Source organism: Neocloeon triangulifer, unplaced genomic scaffold, assembly GCF_031216515.1.
Source record: "Neocloeon triangulifer isolate White Clay Creek 2 clone unplaced genomic scaffold, ASM3121651v1 ptg000022l, whole genome shotgun sequence".
Lineage (NCBI taxonomy): Eukaryota > Metazoa > Arthropoda > Insecta > Ephemeroptera > Baetidae > Neocloeon > Neocloeon triangulifer.
In genome coordinates, this window is record NW_026775562.1 from 5688127 (window position 1) to 5709499 (window position 21373).

Genomic DNA, 21373 nt, shown 5'->3' on the forward strand with positions numbered 1-21373 from the left:
TCATGAGTATTAAGTATTAGTATTTAATGAAATTACTCTTTGAGTGGTACTAATTGCCATTCACCCAAATTTAAATTTGAATCCTAACATTTAACATTTTCTGTCTATTATAAAATTAAAACTCGAAATTTCTTTATGAAAATTAAAATAATAATAATTTGCCTCAGCAAATCAGAATTCGATTTCCCGCCATTCAGTGAGTGGCGCTAGCATCGCTCGGTGTCTCGACCAATGAGCGTCGTCCTTTGGCGGACGTAGTAGTTTTGCTGAGGAGGCTCGCAAATCGAAAAAAATACGAGAGTGCATCAAGCGGTTGGTGGATCGTTGCCGAAAGGTGAGAGATGTAAATAGAGCCCGGGGTCGACTGGCCGCAACTCGGACTTGTTTTGCAGAAGATGCAGCCGCGCGTGCGAGTCGGCGTCCCGGCGTCCAAGAGACGGTGAGCCAGGCTGAGACACTCGCTGTGCCATTGTCCCGTGTCAGTGTTCCGTCATGGACCCGACAGCTGCTGGTGCGTATATCATCTTGTCGACGCCGAATGAGACCCTCGTCGCCGCCCTCGACCCTCCCGACCTCTGCCCTCGGCCGCTCCAAGGCCCCGATCTCGCTCGGGCGGGCCCTCGGACGGCCCGAAAACCCTCATTTTCCCACGGCTCTATGCACCCTGTTGCTAGGCTGTCACTTTAATCCTAGAGGGTCTCACAATAGCACTGTTGCACTTTCAATCCATGTCGTAATTTGCATTTAATTTTTGGAAATTTGCAGCAGGAAGTGAGAAAATGGACGTTTACGGACTGATGTTCAACAGGCCAAACGGAGGCGTTCCTCAGGAGTCAAAGTTGGCCACTTACATGGTGAGGAACTTTGGCCTATTTAAATGTCACTTGAATTTTACTTGCATTTTAAAAATTGCAGGGAACTGCTTCGACCAGCCAAGTACTTAATAAAGGCATAGCATCTCTAAGTCTGGACAATCTCTCCATGAAGAAGGTAAAAAAATTGATTTTTTTTACAAAAATTTTTAAATTATTTTAAAATCTCAATTTTGAAATCATTAGCTTGGAAAATATTTCAACTGCATATATTTTTCTATACTAAAAGTGAAACCATACATGAAATATTTAATAGTTGCTATTTTTTTATGGAGTGTTCTACTTATTTTGCTGCCTATTGGTAGAAAGTTATGCATCTGATGTTTTCAACTTAAAGAAAGTCCAGTCGCGCTGAGAATCTCTTGTGACATTTCCAGTAAATATATTCAAATTTGGCGGGAAAATGCTGGATTAGCAAATTTTCACGAAGGAAATTTTCTGAATTTATGAGAAGTAAATAAAATTAACCATTTTTCTTTGTTTCCGCAGGTATTAGGCAACGAGTTTGTGCCAAACTCGGCAAGCGCAGGGAATTTCACTTACTCGGGCATCACTGCCAATGCCGAGTCTCCGGCAGCCAAAAGCTACAACCCCGAGTACGCAGGAGAGCCGTCCGCCTCAATGCTGAACTCCACTTCCCAGAGACTGGCCAGGCACAGGGAAACGCCGCCCTTGGACGCCCTGGGTGACGCCCAAAACATGTCAATGACTTCCACTTACCAGGTGAAAATAAAGCTCACTTTCTCGACTGTAAAAATCTGACAGCTTTTGGAAAAAATTAGTTCAGATGCGGAAAGAATTTTGAATTTTAACAGGAATGGGTTTTTTGAAAGAAAAAAAATAGAAGGAAATCAAAATAATCTTTTTAATTGTACAAGTGCTCAGATTTAGATACGGTTTGTATTTTAATATCCAAAATTGGTTCCCTCCTGAAATTTATGCAATTTAATTTAAATTGTTATTTAAAATATTTTTTTTTTACAAGTTTGAATTGAATTGAAATCTTAGTTGATTTTTTGTAGTAGAAATAAATTCAAACGTAATTTAAGTCCCGTTTGTACTTTGCCACTAGGAGAATGTTGGTGGCACGACCTACTTTTACCCAACCAGTGGTACTGGGTCCAGCACCCCAACGCGGGCTGACTCATCCCCGATGGTGATGCCCAACTTCCACGCCTACCCTGGCACCCCAAGCCACCTGACCAAGGCCCCGAGCGCCTCTTCGCCCAACAGGGCCACCCAGCCGACGCAGCAGCCGTCGATGAGCTCGACCAGCCACACAACTCACCTGACCAACTCTTTGGGCAGCTACTACCTGTTGGAAGAGTTCCGTCTTGAGCTCCTTAACCGCAATGCACTCGTTCTTGCCCAGCCGAACGGCCCTGCGTACCCTGGTAATGAAAAAAAAAAAATAATAAAAATGTGGTTCTGAAATTTTAGACCTATTTTGATCAATTTAAAATGCATTTAGTTAATGCAATTGAAAAAAAATCAAAATGTAATTGTTTAAATACAATTGTTGACATACGTTTACTCTCTGATCCGTTTTTACTTAAAATTATTTTAAAATTTTAAATTTTATATAGAAAATATCTATTTGAAGGTTTTTAAGATCTAGTATCTTTAAAAAAAAACTTGTTATCACAGTTGTATTATGCAATCTGAAAATATTTACAACAAACGTCAATATAAATTCATTTTCGTTTAATCTTTATCAATAACATGTTTTGAAAATGTCAATAATTATCAGTTATTTTGACTGAATGTATTTTTAAATGATTTTCACTCTCAGACTTGCCTGCTGAGATTGATAACTACCACGAGCTGTGTTCTCTGGAGCCAGTGGCAGGGGCCAATCAGAAGACATCACAAGTGATATCCTACCAGACCTCGACTCTGAAGGCAACCCACACGAAAAGCGGCGCTCGCTTCTGCTTGCGGAGAGTTCACGGTTTGCTATTCTTTTCAGAGAAAATTTATTTTATTTTCATTCAAATTTTAATTGAAACAGGCTTCCGACTGGCCAATCTCAAGTGCATGGCCAACATGGACTCATGGAAAAGGATCCAGCACTCGAATATTGTGCAGATAAAGGAAGTCTTCACCACCAAGGCCTTCAACGACAATTGTAATTTTGAATGGTGATTTTTTTTGAACGAATTTTTTACAAATATTTGCCGGTGCAGCCATTGTCTTTGTGTATGACTATCATCCTGGCGCGGAGACGCTCATGTCGAAGCACTTTTCGGCCAGCGACCAAGCAAATGGCTTCCCTGACCCGTTCAACGGAGATCACAATGTTGCCCGGCCTTACAGCCACACCAAGAATGCCCTGCTCAGGCAACATGCTAGTAAGCTTTTCATTATAAATAGGAAATTCTAACACATTTTAGCCGTACTCTTTGCTTTTAATTAACTAAACGCAAATATATTGAAAATATAAGGGGAAGAGAGATAATTTTTCTTATGATATTAGTTCGCTTGAAGATTGGTTTAAAAAAATTAGGCAATTTCAAATTTTTTATAATTAGACCCACTTTGCATACAATGAATGTACAATTTAAAAGTTTATCATTGATCATGCATCATAGGGCTTAAATTTTATTTCTTTCAAGATTAGAGTCAATTTTTTAAATTCTAGTATTTGATTTTTCAAAAATTTAGACAACTTTTCACCTTGTCCAGGTTTGTTGCCCGAGCCGTTGATCTGGAGCTACGTGATCCAGCTGACGTCCGCCCTGCGAACAATCCACAACGCAGGCCTCGCCTACCGCTGCCTGCACCCCAGTAAGGTGATCCTTACAGACGGCAATGTGCCTCGACTGCGGCTCAGCTTTTGCGGCATTGCCGACGTCGTCATGTTTGACGCCACCGCCAACGTCTCGATGGCCACCGTCCACCAGCAGGAAGACCTGTTGGCGCTCGGCCGGCTTGTGTTGGCGCTCGCCTGCAAGTCCATGTTGGCGGTCAAGAGGGAAAACATTCAAACCTCGCTCGAACTTGTCTCCCGCAGCTATTCGAGCGACCTCAGGAATCTCATTGTGTAATTTAATTCAATCCAACCTATTTCTGAAAATATTTCAACTTTGTTACATTTGACCCGGTTTTTATTTTGTTGGTCTCTGCAGGTACCTTTTGTCAAACTCAACCAGACGCTCCGTCAGTGACCTGATGCCTATGATTGGAGCTCGGTTTTACACGCAATTAGATGCCACTCAGCAGCGTTGTGACCTGTTGGAAAACGAGGTTTCCAAAGAGATTGAGAATGGCCGCCTTGTCCGCCTGCTGACAAAGTTGGGGATCATTAACGAGAGACCAGAGTAATTCCAACAAATTGATCTGATTTAAAATAACTAAATTTTAATTGACTCAGGCTGAATATGGATCAAACTTGGAGTGAGAACGGTGACAGGTACATGTTGAAACTTTTCCGTGACTATGTGTTCCACCAAGTGAGTGAAGACGGCAAGCCGTGGATCGACATGGCGCACATTGTGTCTTGCCTCAACAAGTTGGACGCAGGAACTGATGAGCAGGTTGGTTGGATTGATCGGCATGAATTAATTTCAATAATTTTTGATAAATAAGAATAAAATTGAGTGAATTTTTTAATAGATTTAAAAGCATTGATTTTGATTAAAATGTCTTGATATGAAATTTAACATTTTTTTTGACTTGAAAGAATTAAAAATTGTGGAGGAAAAATTAAACATTCCACATGTTCAATGTTGCTAAGAAATTTTTGTGCCATTTATTTTGTAAAGTATTTATTAAAAAATCTATTCATTTATAGATCTGTCTGATGTCGAGAGACGAGCAGTCTGTGTTAGTTGTAACGTACGCTGAGCTGAAGCACTGTCTAGAGCAGAGTTTTGATGAAATCGTCCAGGCGGCCAATGCATTTTCTTAAGGCTAAACTGCCGTCCAGGTAGGAGAATTTTCATTGTAGTCCGACTCGTGGACGGCATCATTTCCTCAAATTCCAGGGTGAAGCTCTAAGAGATCTTTCTTCTAATGCCGTACAGCATCGAGAAACAAAAGAAATGACATTTCAAAGTCACTTGAACCCACTACTTTTAACACCTAATCTGCTACATTCCAGTTTCAAAAGTATATAAGTATTGAAATAATTTTGATAAAAACACTAAAAACTTGAAGCTAACGAGCGCTAGTTGATCGATTCGATTGGAAAATAGTTCAGAAAAAAAAATCAAACTGATATGATTGAAAAGTGCTCAATGATTTGAGTTTTCATTTGAGTGACTTTACTGCGAGAGGATAATGAAAGACAGCACAAAAAAAAAAGAGAAAAATATCGAAGAAAGTGTGATAAAAGACTTAATTTATTATAATATTGTTAATTCTTAGGCACTCTAACAAAACCAAAATGCTTTAAAACGGTGAATGAAGAAGAAGAAAAATCAATCCAATTTTACTGCGTACTTATGAAAAAATTTGCAAAAAGCAATACACACAAAACTTTGTAAAAGTCGGGCGAATCTCCTCCACATCACCCAGTTGCTGTTTTACTGTTGGAAACAAATTCAAAAAGCCTCTCGTTGGGATTAATCTCTTCGAAATCACGCCGCCCAGCAGCGCTCAATCGAACAGCAATAAAATTGATTGATTGACTGGGCACTAAATAAATAATTGTCCCTGACGAGCCCCCCTACAAGCAGAATTATTATGTATGTTTGTTTCACTATTTCCATTGTGTCGTCCAAGCGATGACCTCCTAAGTGAAAAATGTGATCAACCGAATTGAATTGCGTATCTTTTTGAAATTTCTGTTTTGCTGAAATTTGAAAAATGTTATCGTGGAGATGAGCTGGTGGAAGTACGAGAAGACCGTTTTCACAAATCAAGTCGAATTTGTTGTTGCTTTTTGTTGAATTTGGCTTGAACTATTACTCGCGCGCCAACGTCAGCAGCCCGCCAAAACTTGCGAGGTTATTTAAAATTTTATTTCTGAAATTTCGGTATAGCGATAAAGAACAAAAATGGATACACATGTTTTTAGTTGGAATAATAAAAATAAAGAGATTCTGAGAATTCAATATATATATATTATGAATGTGAGCGTTTTTGGTTTAAAAGGCGTGATATGTGTAAAGATCAATCAATATTTTATGTAAATGTCTTATTTTAAATAAAGTGCAAAATCGCAAATCGATACATTTGTTTTGTTTTTCTCGTTGCATCGACCATCGGCGATTAGGGTCCAATTTAGCGTTAATAGTCCAAATCAAAGTGAGGAGCACCCACTCATCAATTGTTGTCAATTGAGATTGAAGTTTCCAAAGAGGGTGGTGCTCAATTGGCGCTGCGCCCCCACTGAGCGCGCGAGGGTCGACTGCAGTCCGCTCGGCATTTCGCGCCGGTGATCGCGATGTTCTGCTGCTTTGTTCCGAGCTGGCCCTCCGCACCATGGAAGTGACCGTCCGCACCTTCTGACACAAACGCAGCTCTTCTGGTATTTAAAAATTTCACAATCATTTGATTTTTTTTTTTTAATATTTAGAATTTCGTCAAACAATTGAAAAATTTATTATATTTTAAATCTTTATTTCTGACTTTTTATTTTGTCTATTTTTTTGTTGCCTAAATGCACTGCACATTGTAATTATACTCGTAGTTTTGATACTACCAGCAGGTTTAAAATTAACTCATAATATTGTTTTAAATGGGGGATGAGATGAATCTTATAAGCAGTTCAAATTTGTGAAGAACCCTCTCTTAAAATAACGTTATAAACTCCTTTGAATGTAGTTAGCATGACTTTAAAAATTTTCAAGACCTTGTTTTGTCGGAATTTAGATTTTTTTTTAATTTTTTAAATAAAGCCTACGTCCAATCTTTTTTTAATGGATTTTTGAACACTTTTCTAAAAAAAAAAAAAAAAAATCAGGTTTTCTCTTTCATGACGATATTCCACTGATTTCTTTTTTCAAAATTAATTTCATTACGCTATATTTTGAAATATTTGCCCATCCACCATAATATTGTTGAAAACCTCTCAAAGGGACCAATCTAAAATTTTAATGTTTTTCCATTTTTTCTTTCTTTTTATTCAAAAGTTTGCGAGGATGGATCTGGACACGATTTTGCCGGACGTCGGCGAATTCGGGACGTACCAGCAGATGGTTTTGTACCTGGTGCTTCTGCCAGGCGTCCTGCCGTGCGGTTTCCACGCGTACAACCAGATCTTCATGACCGCCAGTCCGGAGCACTGGTGTCGCGTGCCGCAACTCGAAGGTCAAAACCTCACTTTACAGGAGGCGCGGAACCTCAGGTTTGCCCTTCGAAAGTAGTCACACAGGTAAAAATTTTCATGAAGGACACAAAATTAGTATTCCGTTGGAGGAGGATGGTTCGCACAGCAAGTGTCTGATGTACGACCGCAACTACGACGACCTGCGGGAGAATTTTAAAGAGAACTCAACCGTTTCCTGCTCTTACGGATGGGACTACGACTTTTCCGAGTACATCAACACCGTCGTCACTGAGGTTTTTCAATCGATATTGCTTTCTTATTAAATAATTAAATTCAAATTTAAGATAAAAATATTTTGACTCCAATAAGATGGAGAAATAAATAATAAATTATTTTGAACGTTTCTAAACACCATTGCTTTAACAATTTTTTAAATAAAAATTAAAGGTAAATATTATATAAATTTAAAATGCCAATAGAATTTAATTTATGATTTCTTTCTTATTTTCTTATTTGCTTGAAATTTATTTGAGAAGAACAATTTGCAAGAACATTTTCTTCTTATTCTCGCGCAGTTAGTCTCAATAAATGTCCAATTACTCGGTGCATCGCAGCAAATTACTATGCATGCAATAGGGGTGGCGCGCGTGGAGCGAATTTTGCCGCATCACGTGGTACGCGTGTCTGTCTGTTGCCAGGACTACGGTCGGCATGTCTGCGCTGCGGTCGCGAATCCCAATTCGGCGGCACCCCTTTACGGAACCCCAATCCGCACATCCGCACCCAGTCAGGCGTTAGTTTTGGCGACGAGACAGGCCCGATCGAATACACATTTTAATAATTTATAGCGTTCACATAAAAAATAAAAGAAATCGAAAAGCTTTATTTGTATGTGATCACCTTTTTTGCGTGAAAGAGATTCAGATTCAGAAAAAACGATTTAATTTTATTTAAAAATTAACTCATTACGCCACCACAAAAATAATGCAATGAATTTTTTCTCGAAAATTATTTCAATTTTCTCTTCTGATGTCTCTGAAACATCCAGATCAGAGTAATTTTCAATTATTATTTGGCTGATCATATTATCAAAACATATTTTATTTTTAAAGCATTTATAGTGTAAAATGCCTATCTATATCTATAATGGAAATACTGTTTTAACAGTAATAAGCGCTAACTGGTGCCCAAACTTCTCAAAGACGATAAAATTTAAATGATTTTTGGAAATTTTTTATAAAATTTGATGGGACGGTGAAAATTTTATAAATGATGGTAAAATAAATTTGAAACCGATCAGATAATATATTTATTTATTTATTCTCCATCCATATGGTAAGCTTTGCATCACAAAAAAAGTAATGTAAAAAAATCAGAATCATGCATTTGGCATAATAAAGTATTAACAAAAATGCCGGAAAAGAGCTTGAAAGAGACATAGTAAAAACTTAGAGACCGCTGACCACTTTGCTTTGCAGGGGTTGCCGATTTGCTTGATTGGGAACATCCTGATTACAATTTGGTGTCCTGTGCCGAATTATTCTAATAGGGGCACTATATTATGCTGTTTTTGTCATATTTTAAAAGATCGTGCCTAAATTGAAAAAAATTTCAAACAAATGACATGAATTTAATCAGAAAAAAATTTAAACAAGAAAATTGTCATTTATTTAAATTAATTTTCCGAATTTTTTTAAGGTTTAACCTTGAATTAAGATGAAATTCCTGAAAACTTTAACTTTTTTTTTTCATATTTCAGTGGGACATAGTTTGTGACAAAACCTTTTATACCACTTTGGCCCTGGTTTTGCTCGGTGTGGGTGGACTTGTAGGAAATTACGTTTTTGGCTACCTGCAGGACAGGTGATTTAATTATATAAAAATTTCTTTCTGCAGAAATCAAGTAAATCAACCTTTTAATTTAAAGTTTGGGTCGGCGACCGTCTTTCTTCATCTACCTGCTGATACAGTGCGCCTTTGGCATCGCCACCGCGTTTGCTCAAGACTTCACGACCTGGCTGGTGCTCAGGGTCGGAGTCGGCTTCACCGTACCTGCCATCCTTGGCACCCCCTATGTCTTATGTCCGTCAAAATTTAAAAAAAAAAGATAATATGTAAAATAAAAATAATTTTTCATAGCAATTGAACTTGTGGGGCCAGAAAAGCGGACGCTGTGCACCATCATGACCAACATCGCGTACTCCATTGGACTGGTCTTGCTGTCCGGAATTGTCTACTTGGTCAGGGACTGGAGGCAGTTGGCACTGGCCACGTCCCTCCCTTTCCTCTCATTCTTTTTCTATTGGTGGTACGTCTCAAAATTTCGAAAGAAAATTAATATTATATAATAATATGAAGCACACATTTAAGATTAGCTTATTGCCCTTATTGGATTGAAAATTATAACATAAAAATAATCATAATTTATTAGCAACCAAACGTTTTTAATTAAATATTTTAAAATAATCCTTTCGAGGTTGCCTATTTTTGATGAAATTGGTTATTCTGGTAATTCGTTAAAAATTTTACACTATTTATAAGTCAGATGATTTGCTTTACTAATTTAAAATTTAATTCAATTTACAAAAAAGGGTTTTGCCTGAATCGCCGAGGTGGCTTCTTGCAAGAGGCAGATTTGAAGAAGCAGATGAAATTCTGAAAACAATGGCCCGGGTCAACGGCAAGGTCCTGCCAGCCGACTACTTTGTTCGTCTCAGGGTAAATTTTTCACTTATACTTTTAGATTTTTTAGTAAATTAGTTAACATTGTTTCATTATTATCTAGAATTTAATTTTTGCATTTATTGAACTTCATAATTTACTTCATGTTTTTATACTAAATTTAATTATTGATTATTGACTACCCTCAAATAGCTAACTTGCTTTTTACAATTAAAATTAGTGTATCATCCAATAATTTTTTTTTTATTTACAAATTAAATATTTTAATTCATGAACCTTTAGCGAAGACAACAGGTTGAGCTGCACCTGCAGCAAAAACGCCAGAATTCGGAGGAGCGTTCCTATGGCTTGTGGGATCTGCTGAAGACTCCAAACCTGCGAAGGAAGACCCTGATCATCACGTTCATTTGGTTCACCAACACGTCCGTTTACGTGGGTTTGTCTTACTACGCGCCAGTGCTCGGCGGCGACGAGTTTTTGAACTTTTTCCTCGCTGGGGTCGTTGAACTGCCCACCTACATCTTCCTGTGGCCGGCCATGGACTGCTGGGGTCGCAGGTGGACCCTTTGCCTCAGCATGGTCATCGGAGGATCCGCCTGTCTTGCCACCTTTTTGGTCCAAAACGGTTATTATAATAAATATTCTGAAAATAAACTTCAAAAGAGTAAAATTTAGGATATCCATCGTTTTAGAAGTAATGCAACTTTTTTGTTCATCTACCGTATTTTAGATATTTTGGAGCCTCAAATTAATGTCCAAGCTATTAAAGCATTTTAAATTCAAAATTTTAAAATTGATTTTCATTGCCTAGACAATTCTAATCCAACGATTTATAATAGATTATTTTTTACTTCAGCTAATAACTGATTTTCAAATCAAAGTTCGGACCCATTATTTACAATTAGCTTAAAATTATAGAAATTGTCTGAAAATTTATTAAATTACAGTTCAAAAGTATTCTTTCCGATTATCGCTGAAATCCTCTCGACAACACCTATCCAAATTTAACAAATAAATAATTTTTTTTTCTTTCAAAATCTACAATTTTAATATTGCATATAATATTGACTAGAAATTTCTAAATTTTAAATCCTTTCAGATGATTTGGTAACTCTTTCTCTCTACTGCGTCGGCAAAATGGGCATTTCGTCCAGCTACGTGGTGCTGCCTCTGATGGCCTCCGAGTTGTACCCCACGGTGGTCCGCGGCCTCGGAATGAGTTTCAGCTCGGTGGTGGGCATGTTGGGCCCCACTTTGATCCCTTTGGTCAATTATCTGGTACTTTTTTTTCACCCCGAAATTTACATTTGTACTCATGCAGTTTTAATTAGGGTGCGGGCATGCTGGTGCTGCCTTTGATGGTGATGGGCGCTCTCTTGGTGCTCGGAGGCATTTTCAGCCTGATGCTGCCCGAAACGCTGCACCAGAGTTTGCCAAACACGCTCGAGGACGGCGAGGAGTTTGGCAAACACTGGGGATGTGGCGATTTCTGCACATGCATGCCACCCAAAAAGTGAGAAAAAGTAATAAATTTAATAATTTAATTTTAATGTCAAATTGTTTCAGAATGGTGAAGGTGGCTCACATTTCAACAAATACCGAATCACCTTTGACGAGGTAAAAATAAGAGCGATAAAAATTGAAAAAGTGCTTGTTTGAAATATTTTCGGATTTTCATACAAAATTAATTAACAAAAAATTCCAATTAAACAGAATTTATGAGCAAAAAATTCTTTTAGTAATTTTGGGTAAAAATCGATCTCAAATAAATAAGTTGTTCCACATTATAAACTTGTAAATTTAAAAAAATCCATAAATATTTGCTGAAAAATTTAATTTTTTTTATCTTTCAAATGATTTTATTTTTTTAAGGTGTAAATTTTTTTACAAATTTTTTCAAAAGAAAACTTCCCAGATCTTCTAATTCAGAAATTTTGTTAACACATATAAACCGTTGGAAAAGCCCTTTATATATAAAAAGTTTTTTTGTGTTCTTTTTTTAGTCTTCTGGAGCACCAAGTAAAAAATAGAGACGCTGCCGGAAACTCGTTCCCTCCCAAAGAGGAGATGTACATGATCAGCGTGGTGTGATCCACAATTATACATATCAAATTTCAGGTAGAGATAGTAGCTGCAGGTGTGAGGTATGCAACCTGTCCTGTAAACGTATCCGACAGGTTGCCTACCGCTAATTGCTGCAGGCGTTTTTTTCTGTCTTTTGAAATAAAATGGATTTAAAAACTTGCAGTGTTTATTTTTCAATGAGGAAGTAAAAACCTTCGCCAGATTTCGATCCAGAGAAACAGTAGTTTTATTTGCTAGTTGTGGGTACAAAGTTTGTCGATGCGTAAGAGAGGCGAAAACTAAACAAAACAAAAAATGTCCTCTGATGTGATATACATGAATTAAGATTAATTAAATTCAGAATTAGAATAAGAAAAATCACTCGAAACGAAGAGAAGTAATTGAAAAAATGACGTTCACTTTTTCGTTTGAAGTTGACAAAAAGTTGAAACGATTGTACTGTAGACTAGTGCATTTCTGTTATTAACATAAAACATACAAAAAAATTCATCAACGTCTTTGAGTTTTTTCATGAAACCTTTTTATGGTTAACTACAACACGTGTCATTTTCTATACGCTTGATAATAATTATATTTGGAACACTCAATATACTCCTCTATAACTCTTGGTACATTTCATAATTTGCGGTTACTTACGCGATTTAACACTTAATTCCACGATCGATATTGATTGATTAGCTCCGTTTGTCATGTTTTTTTTATAGTTATTTAATATCATGGCTATTATTAACGATTTTAAGTTACAAAAGAAGGAAAAGGAAAAAAGGAAATTCGATTTAAAAAAAATTACAACTAACAAAATTAGCAGTTAATGAGCCATCACTCCCAACGGCCGTGTCTGGAATTAAATTAACTAATAAATCTTAAAAAAAGTAGTTCCCTAAAATCAATAAGAACTTGATCTATTTAATTATACTTAATTATAATTATTCGTCCCGTAACCTCAAATGCTTTGTGCTCTATGCGCTTAACAATTAAATATACATTTTGCCCAATCGATATACTGGAATATATGCGGTATATAATTATATATTGTGTGTGTTTAATTTTAACCGTAAGTATATTCGTGAGCTACGTCACGAACGAGAATATCCTTTAAAAGTTTAAGTGACTTGCAAATTACACTCAAAAAATAAAAAAGTATAGCACGGTTTCCGATGCACTGAGATAAAAAATGGAAGACATTCAACAATATGCTTGTTTGTTTCAGCTCGCAATATAGAGAGAATTGAGATGACATGTGTGTGCGTTAGACAGGTGTATAAATCTATTTTTTTTTTTAGTAAATTGCGTCCAAATTCCTTCTTAAAATTGGTTCCTCTCCCATTGATTGAATTTGTTCTCTTTTCTATAGAAGTGTGTGTAAATATAATGCAGTGTGTGTGTATTTAATACAAGATTTGGCAGTAATGGAAGACAATCGATCCGAGTTTTTTTTTTAACGTTACATTTTTACGGTGGTGCGCGCGTCCTCTTTCATTCGATCCAACCCTCACGCGCGCTGCTCTCTTTCTCTCTCATTTAATTGTTCTCACGTTAATTAATTTGCGTTCGGAGAGCGACTTGTTATACGGCCGGCCGACTTACAGGGCGGCGATTTCAGGGTTGCCCGCGTGCATCTTTGCTCGCAGCTGCTCCACGCTTTCGTCTATTCGCACCAACGCTTTGAATTTCTGCAAATATTGTAAAAAAGAAAAGAAAATTAAAAAAACTGTAAAATATTCAGTATTATGAAAAATGAAAATCCACTTGTATAGGAATTTCCAATAAGTTTATAAAAATGTGCATGAGAAGTGAAATGATTGATAATTTTAAAGGTGTGGAAGTTTCATGACTCATCCTTATATTATTTAAAATTTTAATTAAGCAATTTTTTAGATAAATTATTGTTATTAGAAAAATAAAATAAAATTATTTAAAGTAAATTATTGGGCTAACCCATGATTTTTTCGTGCTAATCTGAAATTATTATAGAGAATACTTACAGCCTGGAAATCACCCGGGGTGGTGCACCAGAGCCAGATCATATAGCCAGGGATGCACAGCATCGAGGACAGCGCCGTAAACCAGCCGAACGCGTGGCTCCACCACGGGTACTCGTAGTCCAGGTACGTCACTGGGGTCCACTGGACGATGTTGAAGATGAACACACCCTGTTTTAAAATTGAAATTCATGAAAAATTTAAATCAGGATATATTTTTTTTAATTTTGAGCATTTTTTTTTTTAAGAACAATATAAACAAATCTTACAAAGCAAATGAGAGGGGTGGTGAAGACCCAGCAGAACTTCCAGAAGAAGAAGGGGTAGTAGCCAATCATGTCCTTGATGCCGTCGTAGAAGCGGTTGACGCCGAACGCCCACGAGATCGAAATGCACTCGAAGAAGATGAGGAAGAGCAAACAGAAGCCACTGACCGCGTACGAATCCAGCAGTTGGAACACGTACATGCCGCCCTGAAATGGAAAATTATTTCAATGCTACAAAAATAATAAGTTAAAATTACATTTGTGATGCAGGTGAGGCCGACCAAGTAGGACAAAATGCAGACGATGGCGATGAAAAGCTCCTTACGGCGTCGAAGCAGTTTTGGGTACTCGTCCACCATGGCCGTGATGAAGCCCTCCATTGTACAGAACTGAAATGGAGGAATAAAAAGTGATATATTTTTAATTTATAATTTTTTTTATTCAATTTTATCCTTTTTTTAAATGAAAAACAGTAAATTTTAGCAATATGAAATTTAATACCTGGCTGTCTAAGCCGATGAATAGTATCATAATGAAGAATAACGCTGCCCAAAGTGGAGATCCAGGAAGTTGCAGAACGGCCGATGGATACGCCAAAAAGGCTAAACCAGGGCCTGCGAATTTAAATACAAATTTTGGATATTAAATACAAAATTTGTAGAACACCTAATTTTAAAAGTAAATTTTATTATTTTCAGTTTTGAACATTTTAACATTATTAAAAATTTCAAAAATTAACAACAATTTTACCTGAAGCAGCAACTTCCCCAACCGGTTTCTGCTGTTCGTGCGCCATGAAACCGACGACCGAGAAGATGACGAAGCCCGAAAACATGCTGGTCCCTGAGTTGACACAACACACTATCAAAGCGTCGCTGGAATTTTTTATTCCGCAGTTAATTTTTAACCAATACTTCATTTTTGAACTTTTACTTGTAAACGTTGTTGGTGAATTTGTTGTAGCTGCCGAGGGCGACCAGAGTGCCGAGACCGAGACCGTAGGAGAAGAAAATTTGGGTGACCGCGTCGATCCACACCTGGGCCTCGCGCAGCTTGGACAGGTTGGGCATTATGTAGAATTTGATGCCCTCGGTGGCGCCCGGAAGTGTGATGCCGCGGATCAGAAGAATCGTCAGCAGGAAGTATGGGAAAAGGGCAGTGAAGTAAACCACCTAAACAAAAATTTCATCATCGATTTTTAAAGACTTAATAAAATGGAAAAAATTCACTAAAATAATATAAAAATTTTTCTGTTTAATTTGGTTTAAAAAGGTAAAAATAGCAATTAATTTTTTTATTATGGTTTTCGAGTTACCTTTCCAGTCCATTTGACGCCCTTCCAGATACAGAAGTAGCACATGATCCAAACAAGCAGCAGAGTTCCGGCCAATTCCCACCTGATGGTTCCCACGTGCTCAATGCCTTCGGAAATTTGAAGAGCTCGTCGCCTAAAATAGAATTATTTTATTAAATTCCATTTTGATAACAATTACAATTTTGGAATAATTTTTTTATAATGTGAAATACTCACTCCCAGAACTCCTTGACGGGGTCCGACATTTCATGAATGGATATGTTGAGGGCGCCGACCTTGCAAATTTTGTCAGTGAACGTGCCGTTAAATTGGTCCCAGCAGGTCAGTTGGTCACGCTCGTACGGGTTCACGCACTTGGCAGTGTTCCAATAATTGAAGCACGTCCTCCACGGCAAATCTGAAAATTTTGTTTGAAGGAAAAATATTGTTCAAAATCAAGTAAATTGCTGGAAGAACTTATTTTTCAAAATTTATTCTAAAATTACTGAAATGATAATTTTTATTTTAATACAGAAAATGATACTTACCAGCACGGAAGGACATGAAGAAGTAGAAAATAGCCCACGCCAGGATGACGATGTAGTAAACGTTCATCCAGCAGGACATTACAGCTGCCGCATAGCCAATGCCTGAGGGATATGAGAGAAAATAGTTAAAAAAAAATTAAAATTATGTTGGGAATCCGATATATCAGGTTGAGACGATTCCAACGATGTTTTGGAGTGATATTTTTTGACCAACCTTTTCGTAATTTTAGAAAATGGCCAATTTTTAAATTAGAAAATTTCCACCAATTTTGGATGAAAAGATTGTTTCCTGTACATGTATGGAATCGTCTCGTCGAGAATTATCTGAAAATGGATTGAAAATTTTTTGCTAGACCGACCCTTGAAAAGAGGGGCGATCTTGAAGACGCCGAGCCCGCCGATGGTGAGCATCTGTCCGAGGGCGAGCTCCATGAAGAACATGGGGATGCCGGCGAGGATGAGGGTGATGAAGTAGGGGATGAGGAAGGCGCCGCCGCCGTTCTTGTAGCACAGGTAGGGGAAGCGCCACACGTTGCCGAGGCCGATGGCCAGTCCGACCACGGACAGGATGAAGTCCAGCTTGCTGCCCCACGAGCCGCGCTCAGGCATGTCGTCGTCTTTCTTGGCCTTGGCACACGCGCCGCCGCCGGGGCTGCTCATCTCCAGGGCCATCGAGTTGCTTTTGTCCATGTTCAGAGGAGTCTCGCGAGTTTCCGTCATCCTCAACAGCAGTTCATGCCCTGCTCACGATGCTCCTGCTGCACTCGCAGGAAAAACCATTTGTCAAGGTTAACATAATTTGATATTCAAGGGTCAATTTGAAGCAAAAGAGACAGAAAACATATAGTGAAAAAAGGTCAGAGATAAAATTTGAAGACAGGAAGTGATGGGATTTTTTTTTATTTAATGAGAGCGTATTTAATTAAATTTAAAGGTGAAATGGCCAGATAAATTAAATAAGAATTATTATATTATACCATCTTTGCTTGAAGATTTGAAAATTAGATTAATAGAAAAATCTGTTTTTTCATAATTATCGAGCAAAACTAAAAAAGAAAAATCAATCAAACGTTTTATACAAAAAAATAATCCAATTAAAAAACGTTTCTATTGTTGCATGAAGATCAATTGACGGAATTTAGTGTTCTTGAAAGTTTAAGAAGGCTCATCTGATCAAGTGAAATCAGGCATTAGTGTAATGTGGAGCCTAAACTGATGCTTTAATTTTACTTAATAAGCCTTCTTTTTAATGCAGATGGTGAAATTTTTATCTAATTTGAGATCATTTTTTGATCAGTTTTCTCACCACACATATAAGCATGTTGCATTAACATAAAAATAAAAATTTATAACAATTAAATCGATGATTGCAGCTTAAACGAGACTAAAATAAAATAAAAATTAAGATTTTGTTTTTTCCGATATATTCTGGATCCAAGAGAGTATAAAAATTTGAGCAACCTTTTAAATCAGCATTCTACATAAATTTCCATAAATCTCTATGGATTTCTATTTCTTCTACTTTTCTTTTAATTGAAACAGTTTTTTTAAAGAATTAAATGGAATTTGCAAACACGATTGTTACTTCATTGTCAGTGGTTAAAAAAATTTAAGAAGACAAAATTTTCCAAAAATAATTTCGTTTTTAAACTGGATAAACCTTTACAAATCCTAATCATCCACTGCTAAAAATCAGTTAATTTTTTAGCCTCTCATTTAGGATTGTATCAAAAATTTCCCGGATTTTATTGATTTTATCTAGTAGCAGCGGCCATTAGTTTTTCCGGAAAGAAATTTCCCAGAGGATCAATTAGCCGAGAGAGGACGTTGACGAATTTTATCCTCGGGACCGCCGCGGAGTTACATAGCGTCGAATCAAATCTGGTGTACATGATGCCGGCGGAGAGGAAACGAGTTCACTTCAACAACAGACGCACACAAATAAATTCGCTTGGCTGCCGCCACCGCTGCTGCTGCATTTAATTCATTTCATTGAGTGGCTAGTGTTGGTGACATGGTGATACCCTCGAGGGGTCACAGCGTGCGAGAGCACGTACAGAAAATATATGTGCAAAAGGAAAATATAAATGTCCCTGAACGAAAAAATGAATGACGATTTTTTCCCCCAGAGACATGATAATTTTCCTAATATTTTATAAAAATGCAGTCATTTTTTACATGAAAACAGGCAAGAGAAAATTTTTGAAGTTCACTTTTTCATTAGTTCTTTTGAATTTATTCAAGTTGTTTTTGAATAAAATTTTACCTCTTGAATTGCTTGTGACCTCAAACTCGTAAAAAAGATTTTCAGATGCTCAAAATTTGACTAGTTATTTAATTTTTCTGGTGGCGCTGATATTTGTGGAAAGTTTCATAATTTAGCGGTTTGCGAATATTTCAGAACTCATTCTTGCATTCTAAGTTTTGAAAATTGACTAATCTCCATTCTGAATTATAAAAAACTAAACTTAAAGAAACAATTAGTAAATTCAGTCCACAAATTCCAAGAGGAATAATTAATAATGTTAAGTAACTTTTCCGGCAGCCATATGCAATGAATTCAATTTATCATCCAAAACAAAATTTTCTACATATCTTTGGAATTGTCTTGACAAGAACCATCAAATTATGAAAGCAAACATAGTCTAGAATTTACTTAGAACCGAAACGCGTAATTGGTAATTCGAGCGTGCCTCTCAATTTCCTCAAGAGTAAAATTACTAAAATTAGGTCAGTGAGATTTCGCGACGAATTTCGCTCTCTCGCAACCCCGATGGAAATCTGCCACGGCGGCGCATACAGTAAATAGGGGAGGGAGAGCAGCAGCTTGTTGCTGGTTTATTAATTAAAAGCTTCTCTCTCGCTCTGCTCGCAGCAGATCGTTATCCGAAAGAGAGAGAAAAAGGAGCGCTGTTGGATTAATTAAGCTAAATGGCGCGTGCAAATGCAATATCTGGACCAAAGCGACCAATCCATCCATCCGCTGCCAAAAAATGTGTATAATTTATGCGGCGAGGCGTTTTTGGCGAGGCCCCTCAATTAGTCACTGCGAGCCGAGCCTGCCAGCCAGCGATCGATAAATTATGCGCGCGCGAGAGCTGAGGCTCCATAAATTTCCATATAGTGCATGTATTAATTGTGTCCAAAAATTGATACGCCACGCACTCTTAAAAGCGGAAGGAAGGGGAGAGAGGCATAGCAACAAGTAAAATATTTATTAAAGAGGATTTGAACTGAAATAAAAGGTTGCAAACCTGCAAGAGGACGGAAAAAGTGTGAAACTTGTTAAAAAATTTGTGCAAAAGAAATTGCAAAACGTTAAAACAACTCACTGAAAATATTTGAGTACTTTAATCAACTTTATCTCACAAATTTAAACGGCGACCAAAGTTTTTTGGTCGATATCTTTTCAAAATATTGTCGTTTTTACAGGCGTGCCAACTGTTTGGCTTCATTAATTGATTTTCAATGGAAAACTTTAACTTCGGTTTTTATTTATTTTCCTTTAAATATTCTGAAAGCTCAAATCATCCGCTTTCCAACGGTGTATCACTTGTACCAACTTGCAGGTTCTCACGCATCCACTTTAAAATAAAATTGCAAAATTCTCCAGGACTAATTTCGTGTCTGCAGCCTATCGATTTTTCCATGCAAAAGGAGGGAGGGGTTTCGGAGCGTGTGTATATATGTGTGTGTGTGTCAACTTTCAGCTTTCAGCTGACCTGCTCTTTTGAGGTTAACTCGTCCTGTAATTTCGTTCTGAATGGATCGGCAGGAGGCACCTGCAAGCAGCATCCGCGGATGCTACTTTTTCTTTTCTCGCGGGGCGCGCGTTTTTCTCTTCCTTTCACTGTGGCAGCAGCGGTGCCAGCCAGTCAGCCAGCCAGAGAAAAACGTACACGCGATTTTTTGCTGGCTGCTGACACAAAGAAAGGAGAGGGTTGAATAGCGAGCGAGCGAGCACCGCCAAAGCCACCGCGACTCTCCACAGGAGCTAATTTTTTTTCGTTAAAATGACGACGGAGCAGCGCCTGCTCTCTCTGCAAATGGAAATCATCCGTTGGACGAAGAGAGTGTCTTTTAGATCAAATCCTTTCAGGACACTTTTAATCTGCAGGTTATAAAGTCATGAGTCCAGACGAATGAAAAGAAAAAGTCTTAAGTGCGAATTGAGAAGAAAAGATTGCACATTAATGCAGCCCTTAAAAAAAACAGAAGGGTATGAATTTTGACTGAATAAGAGACAAAAAATTACGAAATTGAAGGAAAATCATAATTTAGCTGTATTAATTTTTTTTTTATAAAATTATCAAACAAAATTATTTTTGAACTAATAAAATTTTCGGAAAAATTTTAATTTTGATGTGTTCTCTGTTGAATTTGTCAGTTTATCATTCCTAAATATTGGCATAAAATACTTATTTTGTACCCTAAACTTTATTTAGAAAATCAATTTCAAAATTACTTTCAGCCATTTTTAAATCAAAATAGGAGGGACACACCGATTGAAAAATTAATTTAAAAATTGGCTCAATTTAATAAATTAATTAAATAGAAAACATTTTGATTCGCGAAAAAATGTGAATTATTGCATGAATTAAAAAGAATGGACGAAGAACTAGAAATTAATAATTACTAAAAGGTGAGTTGCATTGGAGAAACTGCTTTCTTTTAAAAAAGCGCTATCAATTTTTTTTATGTACTTCTCGAATCCACAAAAAAAAAGGAAAAAATTTCAAATTAACTTCAATCTCGAGAAATATTAATAAATAAATCACATTTCAATTTTTTTTGCTCCACTCTCACATAGCAATGGAGTGCTTGCGAGTCAAATTGGAAAAGCAACGCCCGCCATGTTTTTCTGCTTTTCCGATACGAGAGTGGAAGAACAATACAGGCGATCGATCAGAGCGTCAAACAAAATCTTTTGACTTATGTGCGAGCGAGAAAGGCTCTCTCAATTTGCGACGAGAGCACTTCGGCGGGCGAAAAGCGGATTTCCAGCTTTGCGTGTGTGTGTGCGACAGGTTGCTGCTTCACAGGAGTAAAAAGAAAGAAAGAAAAGAAAAAACTGCTCAAACGAAAAAGTTCGTATTTTTTAACAAAACGGAGAACGGAAAAAAGGGTGAAATTTTCCAAGTACCTGAGGGTTTGCTGCTGGGGGCAGCGGGGGTGGACGAAGCCGGGGGCCGACGAGGCTGCAGCAGTGCGGAGGTAAGTCACACTGATCCAACTCTTCTCACTGCATGTCGCGAGCAGGCCGCAGCCGCAGCAGAACTAGCCGGGCAGAGAGTGAGAGGCGCGCAGAGTGGGCGCGCCCGCCTCTCCGCCCCCGCCAGCCCCCGATTTGCTTCTTTCGACGAGCGCCAATTGGCCCCGATTATGACACCTAGCAACTTTTTTACACAACTCTCTCGCTCTCTCTCGGCC

At 37.6% G+C, this 21373-nt stretch overlaps 3 protein-coding genes across 5 annotated transcripts; 2 read left to right on the forward strand and 1 right to left on the reverse strand.

Moving 5' to 3' along the window:
- Positions 1-208: 208 nt before the first annotated feature.
- Positions 209-6047, forward strand: LOC132204462 (PAN2-PAN3 deadenylation complex subunit PAN3). 3 transcript variants are annotated; one of them, XM_059632977.1, is made up of 14 exons: positions 209-334; positions 393-511; positions 766-854; positions 916-990; positions 1362-1595; positions 1945-2266; positions 2665-2823; positions 2884-3000; positions 3059-3223; positions 3558-3915; positions 4001-4192; positions 4246-4408; positions 4666-4800; positions 4859-6047. In XM_059632977.1, exons 2-13 carry the CDS (start codon positions 493-495, stop codon positions 4780-4782), a joined length of 2010 nt encoding a protein of 669 aa, XP_059488960.1. In that variant the 5' UTR covers positions 209-334; positions 393-492; the 3' UTR covers positions 4783-4800; positions 4859-6047. The 3 variants fall into 3 exon arrangements, with proteins under 3 accessions (XP_059488960.1, XP_059488962.1, XP_059488961.1); XM_059632979.1 differs by having other exon boundaries at positions 769-854; XM_059632978.1 differs by lacking the exon at positions 209-334 and having other exon boundaries at positions 341-511; positions 1948-2266.
- Positions 6048-6214: 167 nt separating this feature from the next.
- On the forward strand, positions 6215-12009 carry LOC132204472 (beta-alanine transporter-like). Its single transcript, XM_059632992.1, has 12 exons — positions 6215-6345; positions 6950-7164; positions 7223-7379; positions 8846-8949; positions 9014-9168; positions 9226-9394; positions 9678-9804; positions 10051-10393; positions 10868-11046; positions 11100-11281; positions 11335-11385; positions 11772-12009. Exons 2-12 carry the CDS (start codon positions 6959-6961, stop codon positions 11857-11859), a joined length of 1761 nt encoding a protein of 586 aa, XP_059488975.1. The 5' UTR covers positions 6215-6345; positions 6950-6958; the 3' UTR covers positions 11860-12009.
- Positions 12010-12055: 46 nt separating this feature from the next.
- Positions 12056-21247, reverse strand: LOC132204471 (sodium- and chloride-dependent GABA transporter 1). The gene is made up of 12 exons (XM_059632991.1): positions 21087-21247; positions 16303-16701; positions 15944-16045; positions 15633-15813; positions 15417-15549; positions 15035-15273; positions 14852-14976; positions 14603-14715; positions 14359-14490; positions 14105-14308; positions 13839-14006; positions 12056-13526 (listed from the first exon to the last, which is right to left on the reverse strand). The coding sequence occupies exons 2-12, from the start codon at positions 16661-16663 to the stop codon at positions 13437-13439; spliced, it is 1848 nt and encodes a 615-aa protein (XP_059488974.1). The 5' UTR covers positions 16664-16701; positions 21087-21247; the 3' UTR covers positions 12056-13436.
- Positions 21248-21373: the final 126 nt, after the last annotated feature.